Source organism: Diceros bicornis, chromosome 10 (assembly GCF_020826845.1).
Source record: "Diceros bicornis minor isolate mBicDic1 chromosome 10, mDicBic1.mat.cur, whole genome shotgun sequence".
NCBI classification, from domain to species: Eukaryota; Metazoa; Chordata; class Mammalia; order Perissodactyla; family Rhinocerotidae; genus Diceros; species Diceros bicornis.
This window is the reverse complement of record NC_080749.1, coordinates 20,607,080-20,625,255: the sequence shown is the minus strand read 5'-3', so window position 1 is coordinate 20,625,255 and position 18,176 is coordinate 20,607,080. Positions and strand designations below refer to the sequence as shown.

General features: G+C 38.7%; 1 protein-coding gene across 5 annotated transcripts in view; it reads left to right on the top strand.

The window, feature by feature from the left end:
- Positions 1-18,176, top strand: part of MAP3K19 (mitogen-activated protein kinase kinase kinase 19) — a 38,907-nt gene that overhangs the window by 4,774 nt on the left and 15,957 nt on the right. For 4 of the 5 annotated variants that reach the window (XM_058548863.1, XM_058548868.1, XM_058548866.1 and 1 more), the window contains exons 3-5: positions 5,500-5,596; positions 10,654-10,732; positions 11,642-11,901. In XM_058548863.1, coding sequence (XP_058404846.1) covers positions 5,500-5,596; positions 10,654-10,732; positions 11,642-11,901 — 436 coding nt within the window. The remainder of the gene's footprint in view (positions 1-5,499; positions 5,597-10,653; positions 10,733-11,641; positions 11,902-18,176) is intronic. The other variant, XM_058548864.1, reaches the window with a different exon arrangement.

Here is an 18,176-nt window from a genome sequence, read left to right as displayed (position 1 = left end):
AAGAGAGAAGAAGGAATCATTGGTATAATGAAGAAGACAAGTCCCAGGACTTCAGCCATGTATTGAGTCTAGAGAACAAAGACCTCAGATAACTGGGCGGGGGGTGGGGCGGGGTGGAGGATAGAGATTTCCAGGAAGGAAATGGAACTGATATGTAATCTGCACTATTTAAGTAAGTGGAGAGACCACTGGAGGTTGGGAAGATTTAGGCATTCAAAAATAATAAGAAGAAGCAAACGAGCAAAACAAAGCAATTAGAAATAAAAACAGGGTTTTGTGCAGGAAAAAAAGTTACACAAGAAAGAAAATGTCATTATACCACACTACTGTTGTACTACTGTGTAGTGCCAGATCCACATAATCATAATTTGAACTTTGTTTACAACAAAAAAAGAGGATGAATTTGTTGGGAAAATGAGGGTGGGATATAAGAATATTAAATTGTCAACTACGGTAATAAGAAGCCAACAGATAATGTCTCACTTTGATTCTTCAAGAGATAGCAGAATAAAAAAAAAAACAGTTAAAATGTTGGAAGTGGTTGCCTATGAAGGGAAGGGTGGGGAAGGAAACCGATGGTCTTTTTGTTATATCTTTTACCATTATTTGACTTTTTTAAAATGTGCAAGTTTGACAAAAGTTAAAATTAATTAAAATACAGAAGTGGTTAGGGCTGGCCCTGTGACTTAACGGTTAAGTATTTGCGCTCTGCTACTGGCGCCCAGGTTCGGATCCCGGGCACTCACTGAGGCACTGCTTCTCCGGCCATGCTGAGGCCGCGTCCCACATACAGCAACTAGAAGGATGTGCAACTATGACATACAACTATCTACTGGGCCTTTGGGGAAAAAAAAGGAGGAGGATTGGCAATAGATGTTAGCTCAGAGCCGGTCTTCCTCAGCAAAAAGAGGAGGATTAGCATGGATGTTAGCTCAGGGCTGATCTTCCTCACACACACACACACAAAATATAGAAGTGGTTAAATCAGGACTCCACTGGGGTATGGGCTGGGATGGGATAGAATGGAAACTTTTATTTTTTAATAGTATTTGAATATTTTAACTTTGTGCATTTACAACGTTTCTAAAAAGGTTAGTCTGCTTCTTACCAAAGTTGCTTTAGTACAGTGGTTCTCAACAGGGGTGATTTTGTCCCCCAGACAGGCATTTGGCAATACTTAGACACATTTTTGGCATCATAACTGGGGTGGAGGTGCTACTGGCATCTAGCGGGTAGAAGCCAGGGATGCTGATAAACATCCTACAAAGCACAGGACAGGCCCCCACAACAAGGAATTATCCAGCCCCAAATGTCGGTAATGCTGAGGCTGAGAAACCCTGCTATGTAGTAGGTTTTGTTACAACATTGAAGTTGTGTTTTTGGTTACTAATATTACACAGTAATCAAAATAAAATACCTAAAGATCAATCTTGAAAGTGAGTGTCCTGGATTAGAAATTGATAAACAAAAACATGTTTATTTTTTATTTTTTTATGGTATATTTGAGCTTCTTTCTTTTTAAAAGGACTAAAAATCCCACCATATTAGTACATTTTTTTCCAAGCAGCTTTAAAACATTTTTTTGAACTTTCACTCTATATTTTTCTTATGGTTGAAATAACTTTAAACTCATTTCTTAAGGAGAAATAGACTCTTTGACTATTGAACTTGCCTTTCTCTATGGTTTACATTGCCGAACCCAAGGTCATCCTTCACTTCTTTTCTTTGAATGAAAGCTGGCTTTTCTTTTCAGTTGTCTGCAATAGGTCTTTATAATTTACAAATATAAGCAGCTGTGTTGGTTGTGGGATTGCTCCTGAGAGGCTCTTTATAGCTTCTCCCAATCCTTTTTCATCTAAGGAGAATCTTTTTTCCAAATTTAATTACATATGATTACTATGCCTCTTTTCTGCATATCTGGCATTCTGTTTGCAGATCAGAACGCTCTGCTCTGCTTCTACTCTATTGTCGCCTTTTGCGTTATTGTCAATGGTTTATGAAATCCATCTGTGTTTGGGATACACTATTCTAATATTTTCTCTCCTTCACTCACAACTGTTATTATTTCAATTCTCTTCCTTATGGCCCCCAAGCATATCTTAAAGTCTTTCGTATTTAGCATTCTAAATTAAATTAGAAAATTCTGAGCTGTCTCTGCTTTAGAGTCTTCGTTTCTATGATAACCTTCAAAGTAGATATTGTTCCCTACACCCTTTTTTTTTGTGATGCTTATGGTTTTTCAGTTTATTCTATGGAAGAAATTTCTGTCAGATACTTGTTGGTATCACACATCTTTTATTTTTTCTCGTGCAAAACTTAACAATTAGGTTTAAGTATCCTTTCTCTTAATTTTACTTATTGTTATGGATTCTTGTCTTTCTGGTTCTTGTTGAGATTCTTTGTTTTGAACTTTTCATGGTAGTAAGAAAACAGAGTGTTTAAGAGTTCTGGAACCAGATTTCAGAGTCTGGGTGTGAATTCTGGCTCTACCACTGGTTAGTTATGTGACCTTGGGTAAATTACTTAACTTCTCTGGGCCTCATGTGTAAAAAGAACACGTTAGTTCCTACTTTTAGAGTTGTTGTGAGGATTAAATTAGGAAGTATATATAAGATGCATAGAACAGTCTCTGGCACTATGTAATGCTATGTAAATGCTAGTCATTGTTATCGATTTTGTAGATAGGTGCCCACACTCTGTGTCTTCTAACTTTTCCTAAAGAACCAACTAATACATGAACTGAGCAGTTGAGACTGACCACACAGCCCATTAATCAACCTGACGTGAGAACCAGTTTATTTTCCAAAGTTTAGCAGAGGGCTGTTATTTTCCAAAGTTGAGCATAAAAATTCCATTGAATCACTGTAATTATATGAAATGGTAGAAATATATTTTGAAGTCTCATAGAATGTTCTAGACTAAGAGTCTGAACAAAAGCTATATATATTAAAAAGAAAAATTCAACGGCCAATAAGCATCTGAAACTATCTCCAACTTTTCTACTAATCAAAATATGCACATTCAAACAACAAGATGACCAATTCTATATATTACATGACTAAAAATGAAGTGATGGAGGGAGAAGATGTAGTGTAACACACTCATGCACGACTGGTGGAGAGTAAGTTATAAGTGTAAACTTTACTTTTATTTATTTATTTTTTGTGAGGAAGATCAGCCCTGAGCTAACATCTGCCAATCCTCCTCTTTTTGCTGAGGAAGACTGGCCCTGGGCTAACATCCATGCCTATCTTCCTCCACTTTATATGGGACGCCGCCACAGCATGGCTTGACAAGTGGTGCGTCGGTGCGTGCCTGGGATCTGAACCGGCAAACCCCGGGCCTCCGCAGCGGAACGTGCACTTAACTGCTTGCGCCTCCGGGCCGGCCCCCAAACTTTACTTTTAAAGCTGTGTGTGAAGCAAACTTAAAATTTCTCATACTCGGGCCAGCCCGTGGCTTAGTGGTTAAGTGCGCACGCGCCGCTACTGGTGGCCCGGGTTCGGATCCTGGGCGCGCACCTACGCACCGCTTCTCCAGCCATGCTGAGGCCGCGTCCCACATACAGCAACTAGAAGGATGTGCAACTATGACGTACAACTATCTACTGGGCCTTTGGGGGAAAAAAAAGGAGGAGGATTGGCAATAGATGTTAGCTCAGAGCCGGTCTTCCTCAGCAAAAAGAGGAGGATTAGCATGGATGTTAGCTCAGGGCTGATCTTCCTCACAGAAAAAAAAATAATAATTTCTCATACTCTTTGGATCAATAATTCTATATCTAGGAATCTACTCTAAAGACATAATGCAAAATTGGGTTATTAATTGCAAAGATGTTCACAGCACTTTGTGTAATAGTGAATAATTAAAAACTGCCTGATAAGCATTATGTGGCTTTTATTGTAAGACTCATGGGGCTTACTAAACACTTTTATGACCCTCTCATAGATATTGGTAGAAAGAAAGAAATTTAAAATTCCATTAAAACGGTGTTTACTTAGTAAATTGCTATGTCATTTATACTTGCCTTAAACAAAAAAGCCAGATACAAAATTATATGATACAACTATATTTGTAAATACTTAGGAAAAAGACAAAGAAATATGATATCTATGTTCACAATGTTTGCTTTTTATTTGTAGGATTATAGGTGATTTTTTCTCTTGCTTTTTAAAAAATACTTTTTTGTATTTCCGTATATTCTAAAAAGAATAACCCCCCCTTCTTTGTAATTGGACGATGGGGAGAAGAAATTTGCCAGATATTGGTAGAATTTTTAAATGCAGAGAAGGATAAGCAGTGGAACTGACAACAGCGTAGGATGAGGCTGAACCAGTCCAGGCCTCCCATCTGCCGCTAACAACCAGGATGGTCTGCGTAGGGCACCTAACCTTTGCCAGGAGGTAGAAAATGCTTTAAAAAGCATGTTCTGCTGCATAAAAGTAAGGTATGACAACTAAGTTATTATGATTGACCATCTAAAGTATTTTAATGGCAGTATAAATGGAGGGTTTTATTTGTATTATTTTTTGTGATAATTAAAATGAACAAAGCAGGAAAGAAAAGATTCCCAAACTCTCTCGGGAATTAATAAGTGAAATGTCAGAGGGTTTGTGATGAAGACTGCCTGCTTGTCTGACAGGCATCTGCATTTAGGGCAAAGACTTTTTATCCAACAGTCTCCTTAAATAGGTGGTTCACCCAGATCAGTCATAAAAGCCAGGGAGCTAGTAGTAACGTCTGTGTTGTGATGGGATATTTTGACTACTACTTGCATCTATCACTGTTCTAGACAGTAAAAAGGGCAAAATCATTAGTAACAATTTCTAATGAAGGAAACTATCAACAACAATGAATTCTAATAAGAAAACATTTCTTCTTTAGAGAGTTGGGAGTTGTTTTTATAAATCAGTTTGGTTTCCAACCACGTTTTTCTGCATAATGATTATTTACTAGAAGGAATAAAGGAAGTTTGAGATTCTGTGTGCCATGATTAGATCAGAAAGCTGTCAGAGTGAAAACTTTAATCAGGTTTGCTGCCTCTTTTCAGTCTAGGGTTATATCTGAAGCTTCCATACAGGGCAGGGATTTCCACCCTCGCTATTTGTAAATGGTGCTCGAGGGAGGCATTATGGAAAAGATCATGTTCCTTTGGGGCTGTTCACCGTGACTGTAGCCAAAGGATTCTTTCCAGTTACCCACCGAGATGGAATTTGTGACAGCTTAGCAGCCTGGATGCTGACGTGACCAAGTATAAAATATCAAATTCCTGTGTGTCCATGTGATTTCAGCTTTGATCTTCGTTTTTGATTATGCAATTAATCACATCTGTCTGAGCCTGGTGCTCCGGGGGCGGATACTTTCTCATTATTGTAGTCCTAAATACTTTATCCAATTTAAAAGCAATCCACAGTGTGAAACTTGAGCCTAGAAAAATCAACATTCACTCTGCCAACATAGTAGTACATTGAATAACTGAGTTTTTGTTTTATGATATTTCAGGAGTTTGACCAGGACGATGACTGCAGTCATTCCATATTGGCTAGTGAAGAAGGAGATCTGAGTGGTGATGGACAAGACTCGCAACCCAGGACAGAAGGTATCCGGCTTCTGTCCTTGATGTGTTTACAAAGAAAACGTTGATTATTTGGATTTTCCCCCTAATTTCAGAAGTCCTCAGTGCAGACCTTTGAAAACGCATAAAAGCACATGGAAAAGAAAACCCACTCATATTCCTATCCTTTGGTCCACATCTGAATCAGTGAGTCTTGGCAAGTTGCCCCTGCCCAAAGGGGCATCCGTCTTCTGGCTCTTCTCTTTGTTTCACCCCATTCCAGCTCAGCCAGCCATTCTCTGCCCCTTTCCTTTGTGTTCGATAATATCTTCCCCCCATTTCTTTCCTCTCAGAGTCTTCCGTCAGCCCCAGGGATCTGTTCTCTTCCAGAACCAAGCATTTGTCCATCAGCTGTTGTTCTGGAGCTCCTCTTTTGAGGGGAAGACGGGGGACTGAAAAAGGCACTAAAGTTCCAAGTCTCAATCTTTTATTCTATGAGGCCATAAGTCTGGAATTTTCCAGAATAACACACATTCCAAATATGTTATCCTGTCATACCCATAAGCGTCCTTGCATTTAACAGACCACAAGGCATTTGCAGATTCTCGATTCAGAAAAGAGTTGCCACAGCTATTGCATTTGTTGATTCGCCTGTAAACTTCTTAAATTAAATATTTATTCGAACTGCTCCAGTTTCTCTCTGGCAATTTTCTGACTCCAGGGAAGCTGCTGTCTTGGATGTCCTTTTCGCCTCATCCCTGTCAACCTCCCAGAACGCTGCAGTGCTGTCCTAGCCACGGCCTCCTGTGGCCTCTTGTGCGATGCCGCCCTCTCTTGGGGAGCCTCCTGCCTTTCTCAAACACACGGAATCTCCTTTCCCCAGGCTGAGAGCAGAGAATAATTTCATAGCATTTGAAATTATTAACACCGTGAACCCTGAACCCTGAAAGACCTAAGCAAAATAAAAAAAATCCTGGTCCCCTTCCAAAGAGTCCTTGTGGTCTGCCTTTGACCTGCAAAGACTTCAAAGCCGAGTTCTCAGAAGCCCAACTGTATCCCAAGCATCTTCCAAGAGGTTAAATAGTTTATTCTGCTCAATTTGGAGATGACTTGCCATTTGAGGTGCTAGTATTTCTTTTTAAGTTGATTTGTGCTATATTATGTTTTCATATAGGAGCCATACACTTATGCAGCATCTTCAGTAAGCTCTTGCAGGTTTGTTTAAGCTTTAATAACTTGGGTTACAAACTTGAAAGAAGCAATTATTTTTCTGATAAATTTTCTTCTCATAGTTGATAGAGTCTTCAGTTGAGCTAGTTATACTCTTTTAGTCACGAAGTCTGAAATAAAAATGTCTAGGGCATTCTTGTGCATTGTATTCATCTTAAATATCAATAAATCTCTTTAAATCCCATTTACATGTTGTTTCTAACATACTCCAAGTTGTTAATGTTTGAAGTGCTTGCATTCTTTGTGAAGACTTTATGCATATACCATGTGACTATTTATTGTGTTGTAGATATACACATTTAATCATTTAGTTTATATCTGTTTGTCCATTGTATTATTATTCTATTAAACAGGGAGCATCACCAACTAAAAAATGTATGTATATATTCCATAATGTTTGGATCACTCCCACAGACATTAACAACTAAGTATTCCTGCAGCATGCATTTGCTTTTTAATGGGCTTTTATAGATGGTAATGTGTAAAATACAATTTATAGACCGCTCAAAAATTCCTCATCCTTTTCCTTAGTATAAAAATCTTCTTATACTCCCCAATCAGCTATTTTCACAGAACAGAGATGCAAACCTGGTAGACTGAAAATTGAGCATGTAAAATTACTCTTCTCATGAGTGAATAAAAACCTATTTCCTGAAATTACTGGGCTTAAAGAAAACTTTTTTTAATACAGTGTATATCCATTAGGATTCTTAGCTGCAAATAACAGAATCTGCTCTAGTTGGGTTAAAAAGGAAGGAAGTTTTAAAAGATATTAGAAAGTTCATAGACCATTGAAAAACCAAAGAGAAGAACAGAACTCTAGGTTGAATTGTCAGGAAGAATTCTTGTTAACTGCATCTCAAAACTGCCCACTACTCACCCCCAAATCATGCTGCTTCTGCCACAACCAGGGAGCTGTCCCACATCAGCCTTAGAACCTCCTCCCTCTGCTGACACCCACATCAGCAGAAAGGATGCCTGCACCTTTTCTTTTTTCTTGTACCTCACATGAATATGTCTGTTAGCTTTCTTTTTTTTCTTTTTTTTTTTTTGAGGAAGATCAGCTCTGAGCTAACATCCATGCCAATCCTCCTCTTTGTGCTGAGGAAGATTGGCCCTGGGCTAACATCTGTGCCCATCTTCCTCCAGTTTATATGGGACGCCGCCACAGCATGGCCTGACAAGTGGTGCATCTGTGCGCGCCCGGGATCCAAACCCCGGACCGCCAGCAGCGAAGCGCGCCCACTTAACCGCTACGCCACCGGGCAAGCCCCTTCAAGTTAGCTTTCTGAACCCGTGGCAAAGGAGACTGGAAAATGTAGTTTTAAGATTCTGTGTTGAAATTCACAGTTTAGGAAATTATCAAAACATGGAGAGAATATCAAAATATTTTGAACCTTGATGCCTATCAATTTAAACAGAACAAGCAGAAAATGTAGGAAAGTAAGACTTTTCTAAAGAAAATCATTTTTCTTCATTGAATGAATTAGGCTGGGCCAATTTTAAGTTTTCGTTTTAATAATGGTTTTACCACTAACAAATTACCGATCCTTTTCTGACTTTTATCAATATCATTTTCACTTCTTCTGCAAAGAAATTATGTTTCTGACTATGTTTAATGTTGCGTTTTATGTTTAAATGTTGCGTTTTAGTTTCTCTCTACTGTAACATTTTCTAGTGGGGTTAATTTATACCTTCTTATGTGGAAAGATATACTCAGACAGGAGCAAGTGTTTTATTGTTACACGTGACAATGCATTATCTTTCCTGGCCCACTGGGTAGTTTCAAAGGCTCCCACGACCACACACAGTATTCAAGAGACAAAATAGAGAACATTTGTATGTTCCCAGCTGATTTCAGAGTCAGCACATTCCATAATCTTTCTTTCCCCCCTATTTAGGACCAATGATTAGGATGGGGCCATTAGCTTCTAATAATTTCTAAAAAGGCAGATTTTTCTTATACTTGCTTATTGTATCTTTGTGCCTTGGTTTGAAAAAGAAATCAACCAATTAACAGACTTTTGAATGCATTAAATTTCCTTGAAAAGATTCTGGGTTTATTAGTCCTCAATAATTGTGAAAGTACAGTCATTCTTAAGAACGTGTTCATGTGAATACACTCTGCACAGTTTTCTAGCTTCCACAGAAAGTACTAACTGCTCCTAGCCTTTGTACTAAAACATCCTTTTCACTGACAGGTTAGTCATTAGGAATGTATGCTGTATGGTTTTCTTACTCTAACATGTCAGCTAGGTTTTTGTACCTAAGGATGACTACAAAAATCTTATGAAAGACATCCATCTTCCTTTCAAGTATGGCAGTGGCCTTGAACATGTCACACAACCTACGGCTATCAGTTTCTTTGTCTCTAAAATGAAGGGCTTGGATCAGATTATCTCTAAGTTCTTTCCAGCTCTATAATTCCAAATCTCTCATTTTGTGCTACATAAATAGTATGGTGGTAGGATCTTTGAAAAGTTAAAAAAAAAATCTACCATTCGAAGGAAACTTCATTTTTAGAGACGTGTTGCTTGCTATCATATATATTAGAAAACATGCAATTGTGTTGTCTTATTTGAAAAACATCAAGAAAACCAAAGCTAAATACATTTTCATGGTACCACAAACTATATCAGATGACAAAGATAGTAAATACTATTATCATTTGCCTGACTGTAAATAAAACTTTTCCTTTTGGAAATGTTTACTGTTTTTTTTTTTTTTTTTTTACACATTAGTCTCATAAATAACACAGGCATAAAATTTGAACAATAAAAATGCCTTCGCTCCGGTGGTTCCTATGTATTTGACAAAATATCCAAAGTCCTTTAAAAATAATAAAAACCTACTAATTGAGATAATGCTGATGACAATAGCTATAAGTAACTTTCCTGAGGTCACCCAAGAAGTGGCAGAGGAGGGATGTAGAACCAGATCTGTCTGATTCACACCCACTCTTATCGTCTCTGCTGTACTTCTTCCCTAGCATTGGATCAGTGGAGCTGATTCAGACTATGGCTCCTACAGGCAAATGCAGACAGAAGAAAATGGCTCTGACAAATACATGGATAGGACTGAATACTGGGACAAGCACGGCATCCTTCTGGAAGGATGCTCGTCTGTGTTCCCACAACACCATTCGCACACTTCTATCACAATCCTTATCTCACACTATAGTCTACTTTATTTATCATCTCTGCGAGGGCCGCAGCTGCACCTTGTTTATTTCTATATCTTCAGCACAAAGAGTTGGCCTTGCCAAATACGTAATAAAAGTTTGTTGAATGGAAAAAAAACGAATAGACGAACAGACCATGAAGTACAGGCAATTTTGTACTACATAAAAATCACAATAAATTTTTATGTAAATTTGTTTAATATGTTATATTGTAGGCAAGCATTGATTCTACAAGTTGGAACTTTCTGTCTTAAGGGATATACTGGGAATCATTCTATGGAATCAGATAGGAGATGACCAGAGTTACAAATATGAGCAAATTCTCATGGGACAAAATAGTTATCTGATGTGAATTCTCACAACAGTCCTGTGAAATAGATGTCATCGTTACGCTTCGCAGGAGGAGGCCTTGTTTTCTCCCTCCAGGGTGCTTATCAGAAAACTTTATTTTACACCTGGAAAGTTTTATTATACAATTTTTTGCTCTTTAAGCAAGCATTTGTTTAGGACCTATCATATGCTGGACAGGAAAGATACAAAGATGGCTAAACCTCAGTCCCTGGTTAATGTCCATTCTGTAATCAGTAAGAACAGATTAGACAAATAACCCAAAAGAAAATACTTGATTCTTCATTACTGCTGGAATTCATTACTTTCTTCTTCTTTCTGCTATCATCATGCATTTATATAGGTGTTGAGATTATTGTTACTTTCCCGAGAGATGTCAGTCATCCCCAAGAAATGAGCCAAGAAGATTTAAAAGAAAGCAAGTAAGGACTATTTTTTGAAAGGTTAAATTGAAATTTAAGTATGAAGTGATACTAGTGTGACAACCTACATTTTTAGTAATTCAACCCGAAAAAACATTCTAAAGCAGGGGTCATAATAGATACTATTGTGGCAGGGGCCGGGTAATGAATGTTTTAGGCTTTGTGGGCCATATGGTCTCTGTTGCAATGATTCAAATCAGCAATTGTATCTTGAATGCAGCCATAGACTATTTTAACAAATGGGTGTAGCTGTGTTTCAATAAAACTGCAGAAACAGACTGGAGGCCGGATTTGGCCTATGGGCCATAGTTTGCTGACCCTGGAGCCATGCCACTCAAAATGTGGGTCTGTGGTCCTTCTGTTACCAGTCAGGATAGAACTTGGACATTTAAATGTTTAAAAAGTTGTATAGCAATTTGACAAAGTAATTTTATGTTCATTGATCTGATAATGAAAAAATCAGGGCTTATTTTCATGTTTTTGATTTTTGTTTCATTTTTATAGTAATTCACTTTTATTACATTTTACAAAAGTATAAGTCCACAGCGGACTGGAAAATTTAAAAACTGGTACTTCACCAAAGATAGTTTGAGAAGCACTGGGCTGGTTAATGTCTTTGCAGAAGTAAAAGGGTGCATCCCCTGTGCCTGCCCCTCTGCCCGTCTGATTTCTCTGCTCAAGGGAATAGGGGCTGGGAAAACTAAAGTGTGGGCTGCAGAGGGCAGACGAGATGAGGAGTGAGTCGGAGGGTGGAGAGGGTTCCTTTTAGGAACACCGCCATTCCACTCAGCAGCTCCCTTTGGAAATAGTTCTCCAAACTTTCTAGTGATGTCAGGCTGCATTGAGAACTGGAGATCCAAAAGACACAGGGAATGAGTTTTGAGTCAAACCATTTCCTTCCCCTTTTAGTCAGATAACTGCAGTGCATCAAGAATGGGCACGAGCACATTCTGTTTCTCTTCCAAATGAGATTGAGATGGTGGACCTCAGGACAAAGACGCTGACCACGCGGCCCTTAATTCTAAAGAAAGAGGAAAGTTCCAAGGAGCTCTGTGATGTGAACTCGGGCTTTTTGTTGCCAAGACCTTGCTTAGAACCAAACATCTCCAAGTCTGTAGCCAGAGAAGATGTTCCTCTCTTTTTGAAGGGGCAGCAAAGAAAATCTGAAGGTGAGTTGAACTCTGAATTACACAGTGATTTCTTTATACTTTTGGTCAACAAATATTTATTTATGGTGCCAGGCACTGTTCTAAATGCTAGAAATAGAGCAGTGAAGGAGACAGACAATAACCCCTGATGTTGTGGAATTTACATTCGAATGTGATTGAGGAGGAGGAGAGACAATAAACAAGTAAAATATTCAGTACATCAGATGGTGCTAAATGCTATGGAGAAAAATAAATGGGAAGAGTGATGGGGCAGTTTGAGATTTTAAATAGGGTGAGCAAGGGATAGCATCACTGAAAAGGTAACTTAAGAAAATATCTGAAGAAGACGAGGGGCTGAGCCCTGTGAATATTTGGGGGAAGAACGTTCCAGGGCACAAGAAGACGAGTCCAGCTGGAGCAGAGCAAGTGGGGTAAGTGTGAGGAAGGGGATTTGAACTGTTATAGGCATGGGCACTGATTATACAGGGTCACATGGTACATTGGAAGGATTATAAGCGACATGGGAGACCTTGGAGGGTGATCTGACATGTAAGTTTAAATAGCCTTTTAACAGATGCTTTTTAGAATAGCTACAGAATTACAATTTATATTTTACATTTCCATCTTTCCTGAATTATGTGCAGCCTTGATTAAAAATCCCTACCTTAGACTATATACTAGAACTTCTTTTTCTACCTTCCATATCTTTTAACCTATATTTCACATTTTCCATTTCCTTTTCTCTCTGTGCTCCATTCTGGGTAATTTTATTTTATTTTATATATTTTTATTATTATTTTTTTGTGTGTGTGAGGAGATCAGCTCTGTGCTAACATCTGCCAATCCTCCTCTTTGTTTGCCGAGGAAGACTGGCCCTGGGCTAACATCCGTGCCCATCTTCCTCCACTTTATACGGGACGCCACCACAGCATGGCTTGCCAAGCAGTGCGTCTGTGCGCACCTGGGATCCAAACGGGCAAACCCCAGGCGGCCGCAGCGGAGCGCACGCACTTAACTGCTTGCGCCACCGGGCCTGCCCCCTGGGTAATTTTATTTTTACAAATTTTCCACTTCACGCGTTAATCTGTTAACCCCACGCATTGAGTTTTTTCCCCAACATTTTATAACACAAATTTTTAGAAATACAGCAAAGGGGCCGGCCCCGTGGCTTAGCGGTTAAGTGCGCGCGCTCCGCTGCTGGCGGCCCGGGTTGGGATCCTGGTGCGCACCGACTCACCGCTTCTCTGGCCATGCTGAGGCCGCATCCCACATACAGCAACTAGAAAGATGTGCAACTATGACATACAACTATCTGCTGGGGCTTCGGAGGGAGAAAAAAAAAAAAAGAGGAGGATTGGCAATGGATGTTAGCTCAGAGCTGGTCTTCCACAGCAAAAAGAGGAGGCTTAGCACGGATGTTAGCTCAGGGTTGATCTTCCTCCAAAAGAAAAAAAATAAATAAATAAAATAAAAATAAAAATACAGCAAAGTTGAAAGCATTTTACAGTGAACACCATTATGCTCATCACCTAGATTCCACCTTTAACATTTTACTCTATTTGCTTTATCGTAGCTGTTCATCTAGCCATCCCCCTATCCATCCATACTCCATCTTATTTTTTGTTGCATTTCAAAGTAAATTGCAGATATCAGGACATGTTTCCCAATTTTTTCAGCATGCTTATCATTAACTAGAGTTCAATATATGTTTATGGATTTTTTCTTTTGAAAAAAGTAAACACTGAGTGTATATTCACTGAGTTTTTACAGACACCTGTGAAAGCCAATTCCCTCTCAAAATATAGAAGGTTGATAGCCGCAGAAAGTTCCCTCATGTCCTGTCCCAGTCAATACTAACCTGCCCCCTCCCCCACAGCAGCTACTGTTGGGAGTTTTTTTCACCATAGATTAGTTTTGCCAGTTCTAGAATTTCATATAAATGGCATTGCACAGCACATATTCTTTTATGTAAGCCTTTTTTCACATAGCATGATATTTTTGAGATTCATCCATATTATTGCATGTATCAATAGTTCATTCCTTTTTATAGCTGAATAGTATTCCATTCTACAAATATGCCACAATTTTTCCAGTCTTCTATTGATAGACATCTGAGCTGCTTCCGGTTTTTTACCATTATAAGTAAAGCTGCTATGATCATTCTTGTACAAGACTTTTTTGTAAAAGCTTTTCTCACAGGTAAATTCCTAAGAATAGAACTGCTGGATCATATAGTTTTTAAGAAACGATCAGAACTTTTTCCAAAGTTGTTGTACTATCTTACATTCCTATGAACGATGTATACAGTTCCAGTTGCTTCACATCTTCACAAACATCTGTCCGTTTTTTTAACATTAGCTATTCTAGTGGGTGTGTAGTGGTATCTCATTGTGCTAATAGTGGTATATCATTGTGATTCATTCAATTGTTTTTTTTTATTTACTTTTTTTAACCATTATATTTTATTTCTAAAATTTCCATTGTTTGTTTTTCAAATAGTCTTTGTTAATTATTGAGAATATCTTGTTGTTTTGATGATTCCATCTTTTATTTCTTTCGACATCTGATACATTTTACTTTCTATGCTGTGTTCAATAATTCCAATATGTGAAGTCCCTAGGGGGTCTAAATTTGTTGTTTCTTGTTTCTACTGACTTGCACTATTGGTGGCTCTTTTTCTTGAGAGTTTGATAATCTTTTCTGTGAACTCATGTTTGGTTGATGTTTATCTATGGGAATCTTGGGGGCTTACACTGAGGATGCTTTCCTTCAGGATTTCAGTTTGCCACTCTATCTAGCCCAACACTTATTTACCAGATGGCAGCTCTGATGCCAGCCTTTCCCCTTAGGGCAATGCTGCCTTTGATATCTGCTTACCACTGTCCTAAACCAATCAGCCTAAACCACCAGAGACAAACCTGTAGTCAAAAAGTTGCATTTATTGGCTTATTGCAATGAGAGAGATGACACAGCGGAGGAACTGTGTGGCATCTCACCAAACAAAGGAAAAAAACAGAATTATTATTGTAGAATTTTTGGGGAAGGGTAGAGATTAAGTGAAATTTAAATGAGGCAGTGTTTTTAAAAAAATATTAAATTTTTTTTTTGTTGTGGTAAAATGTACGTGACATAAAATTTACCATTTTAACCATTTTTAAGTGTATAGTTCAGTCGCATTAAGTTCATTTACATTGTTGTGCAACCATCACCACTATCCATCTCAGAATTTTTCCATCTTGCAAAACTGAAGCTATAATTTCCCATTCTCCTCTCCCGTGCAACCCCTGGTAGCCACTATTCTACTTTCTATCTCTATGAATTTGTCTATTCTAGGTGCCTTATATGAGTGGAATCATACAATATTTGTCCTTTTGTGTCTGGCTTATTTCACTTGACATAATGTTGAAGCAGTGTTTTGATAGACTGTATGTATAGGTGCTAACATCAGGTCGTGACTGTGTAGTGGCCCCAGGGTCTTGTTCCTTGAAATCTACAAAGTTAGCTCCCAACTCTCAGCATCCTCTCTTCAGCCTCCTATCTTGCCGCTCTTCCTCAACAGTGTGATAAACATTAGCACTACTAAATGCCTTCCATTCCAAGAACTAACGTGTGAATATTCACACATACTGTCTTCTTCTGCTGGAACATTATGCCTCCCTTCAGGTCTCACCTTAGATACCGCTTCCTCTGTGAAGTCTTCCTGAACCTCCTGACACTGGATGAGTCACCATTCCTTTGGACTCTCATAGGATCCTGACCTTACCTGCAACATAACACTCATCATGCTGAATCGTCACTATTTGTTTACGCGCCTGTCTTCACCACATTACAAAGGCAAAAACCATCGCACCTCTAAACACCTGGCACCAGACCTGGCACATAACTAATAAAAAGTGTATATTGAATTAATAATAACAACAATAACCATTTACTGAGTGCCTCCTATTGCAAGACATAAATATCCACTGATATAGGTAATATTAGCATACTTGTTTTAGAAATGAGAAAACTGAGGTCTAAGGAGGTTAAGTTCATGCCTAAGTCAACGTAGCTAGAGAGTAACAGAGTCTGGGTTCAAACCTAGACCACCTGTCTCTGAAGCCAACATGCTTAAGCACCATGCTATTTGTGTTCAGAGCTCATACCTTCCATCTGAGTATTACCTTAGTTATGATGGAAAAAGAGGATAAACATATTTAGCCTTGTAGTGGAAATGGATTTAAAGAAAAGGAGGGGCAGTTGGTGCAGGTACAAACTGGAGGGAGGATGGATGGAGAGACTAAATAGGAGATCGGGGAGACATCCTCTTCTCTCAGCCAACCCACAGAGAATCTCAAAGATGTAACAAAAGCAACGACACCCAGCCAAGAGTGAACTTGGTTAGGTCAGTATTCTGTAATGGGAGCTGCTCCATAGGTGCTACGGTCTTGTCTGAAAATGTCAACTGGGGTTCCCCAGACCAGTATTTGTTTGCTTTTTTAAATTTGTTTATATGCAATTTTTAAAAATTAGATGATCAATATATGTTGATTAAGAAACACTCAGAAAAGACAGGTGAGCAAAAATAAAGAATAGGAAATAAGAAGTACAAATGATATTCCAAGACCGTTTCTTCTAGAGTGTACTTCCATATTTCTAAATGACATGTTTATAATGATATTGCTTGATTGTTCAATTTAGATCTTATTATTAGGATTTAACACTTTTTCATCACTCTCCTCACACACAGGCAATCCCCAGTCTTCTCAATCTTTGTGTTAAAAAAAAAATCAATATTCAATATTTCCATTATTATGACTAGGTAAATTATTATTTAAAGCTGAACTCCATAGTGTGCTATGATTACATTTTATTTCTTTTGAGACACTGTATTTATTAATAAAGGCCTCATTTCATCATTTGCTTACTTTCTGTGTGTGTCACTAATTCGTCCCCATCCTGTCTGATAGACCTGTAAAGTGCACCTCAGTTCAGGCATCTGCACATCAGATAATCCATTGGTTCATTTTGGTTTTGGAGACATTGCTCCTGGAACCCTCTGCCCTCCGGTTTCACTCTGTGTTGCTTGGTCTTTGGGCCTCCTGACCAGATGTCTAGCTGTGATTCCCTTACCATCATCCTGGAAATTCTCTTGGCCTCCTTGTGTGTAGGACCCTTGTGTACTGGATATGCAGCCTCCTCTTCCTTGGCTTACTACCTCATTTTAGTGGGGTACATTTTCCTGTAGCTTCCTGAAAAAGGTGTGTTAGTGGTAGTTTTCCATTGTCTCCATTTCCTCTGAGCTCTTTTCTTTCTTTCAGTTTGTTTGGTTCTCTGTATTTTCACACTAGACTAGGCTTTTCTCACATATCAGTTGGTCCTTGGCTATGGCGCTCCAGGGACCTTGTTGAATGGGCAGAGACCTGGACGGTGGGGTGAGGGATTCCCCAGGTGTCAGTGTGCGTAGATAGGCTTTTTTCTCAGCTAGTTTTCCCTAGAGAAGAATAATTCAGGCTCCTGCCTGTAGACTATAAGGCTGGGGCTTCACTTGTCTTTCACTTAATCCTCTTATTTTCACTCTAGCAGCCCGTTTCTGCTCTCAGCTATACCTAACTCCTTAGCATCTTTGTTTCAAGCTCTCCAGAGAGTAAACTTCTAGCCATCTGCCAGTGATGGAGAAGTACAACTCTCAACTTGTGGGGCAGGGCAGGGAATCTGGAAACTACTCCTTATACAGACTTGTAAGAACCCCTTGTTTCAGCCTCACCTGCATTCCCACCTTCAGCGGTACCTGGTATCTTCAATTCCTGCTCCTTTCTAGGGCTCTTATTTTTTGTTGAGTTCTCCTCCTGCAGGCACTGAGCAGAACAGAGAAATCTGACAACTAATCAATTATTACTCAGCCATATGGTTTTCACTGTTCAAAATTTTGTAGACATTGCTCTTCTGCTGTCTGATCCTCTGGGTTTTTGTTGTTGTCATCATTGACACCGTTTTAGATTCCTTTACTGTCATTTTAGTGAGGTTTGTGGAGAGAATGGAGAAAAGCTTGTACATTCAATCTTTTAACTGGAATTCTATACACATTTCAAAAGACTTTTAACGTATACTGCCAAATTACCTACCAGAAAGATCTTACCTCTACATTCTCACCAGAAATGTTTAAGAGTGCCGTTCTGCCTCACATCATTCCTTACAAACACTGGATAATATTTATCCAAATATTTATGATAATACCTGAAAAATTTTTTTAACTCAGGAGGTTATACATATGTACTCAACTATAAATTATATTCAGTTGTATTTCTTGTATTAAC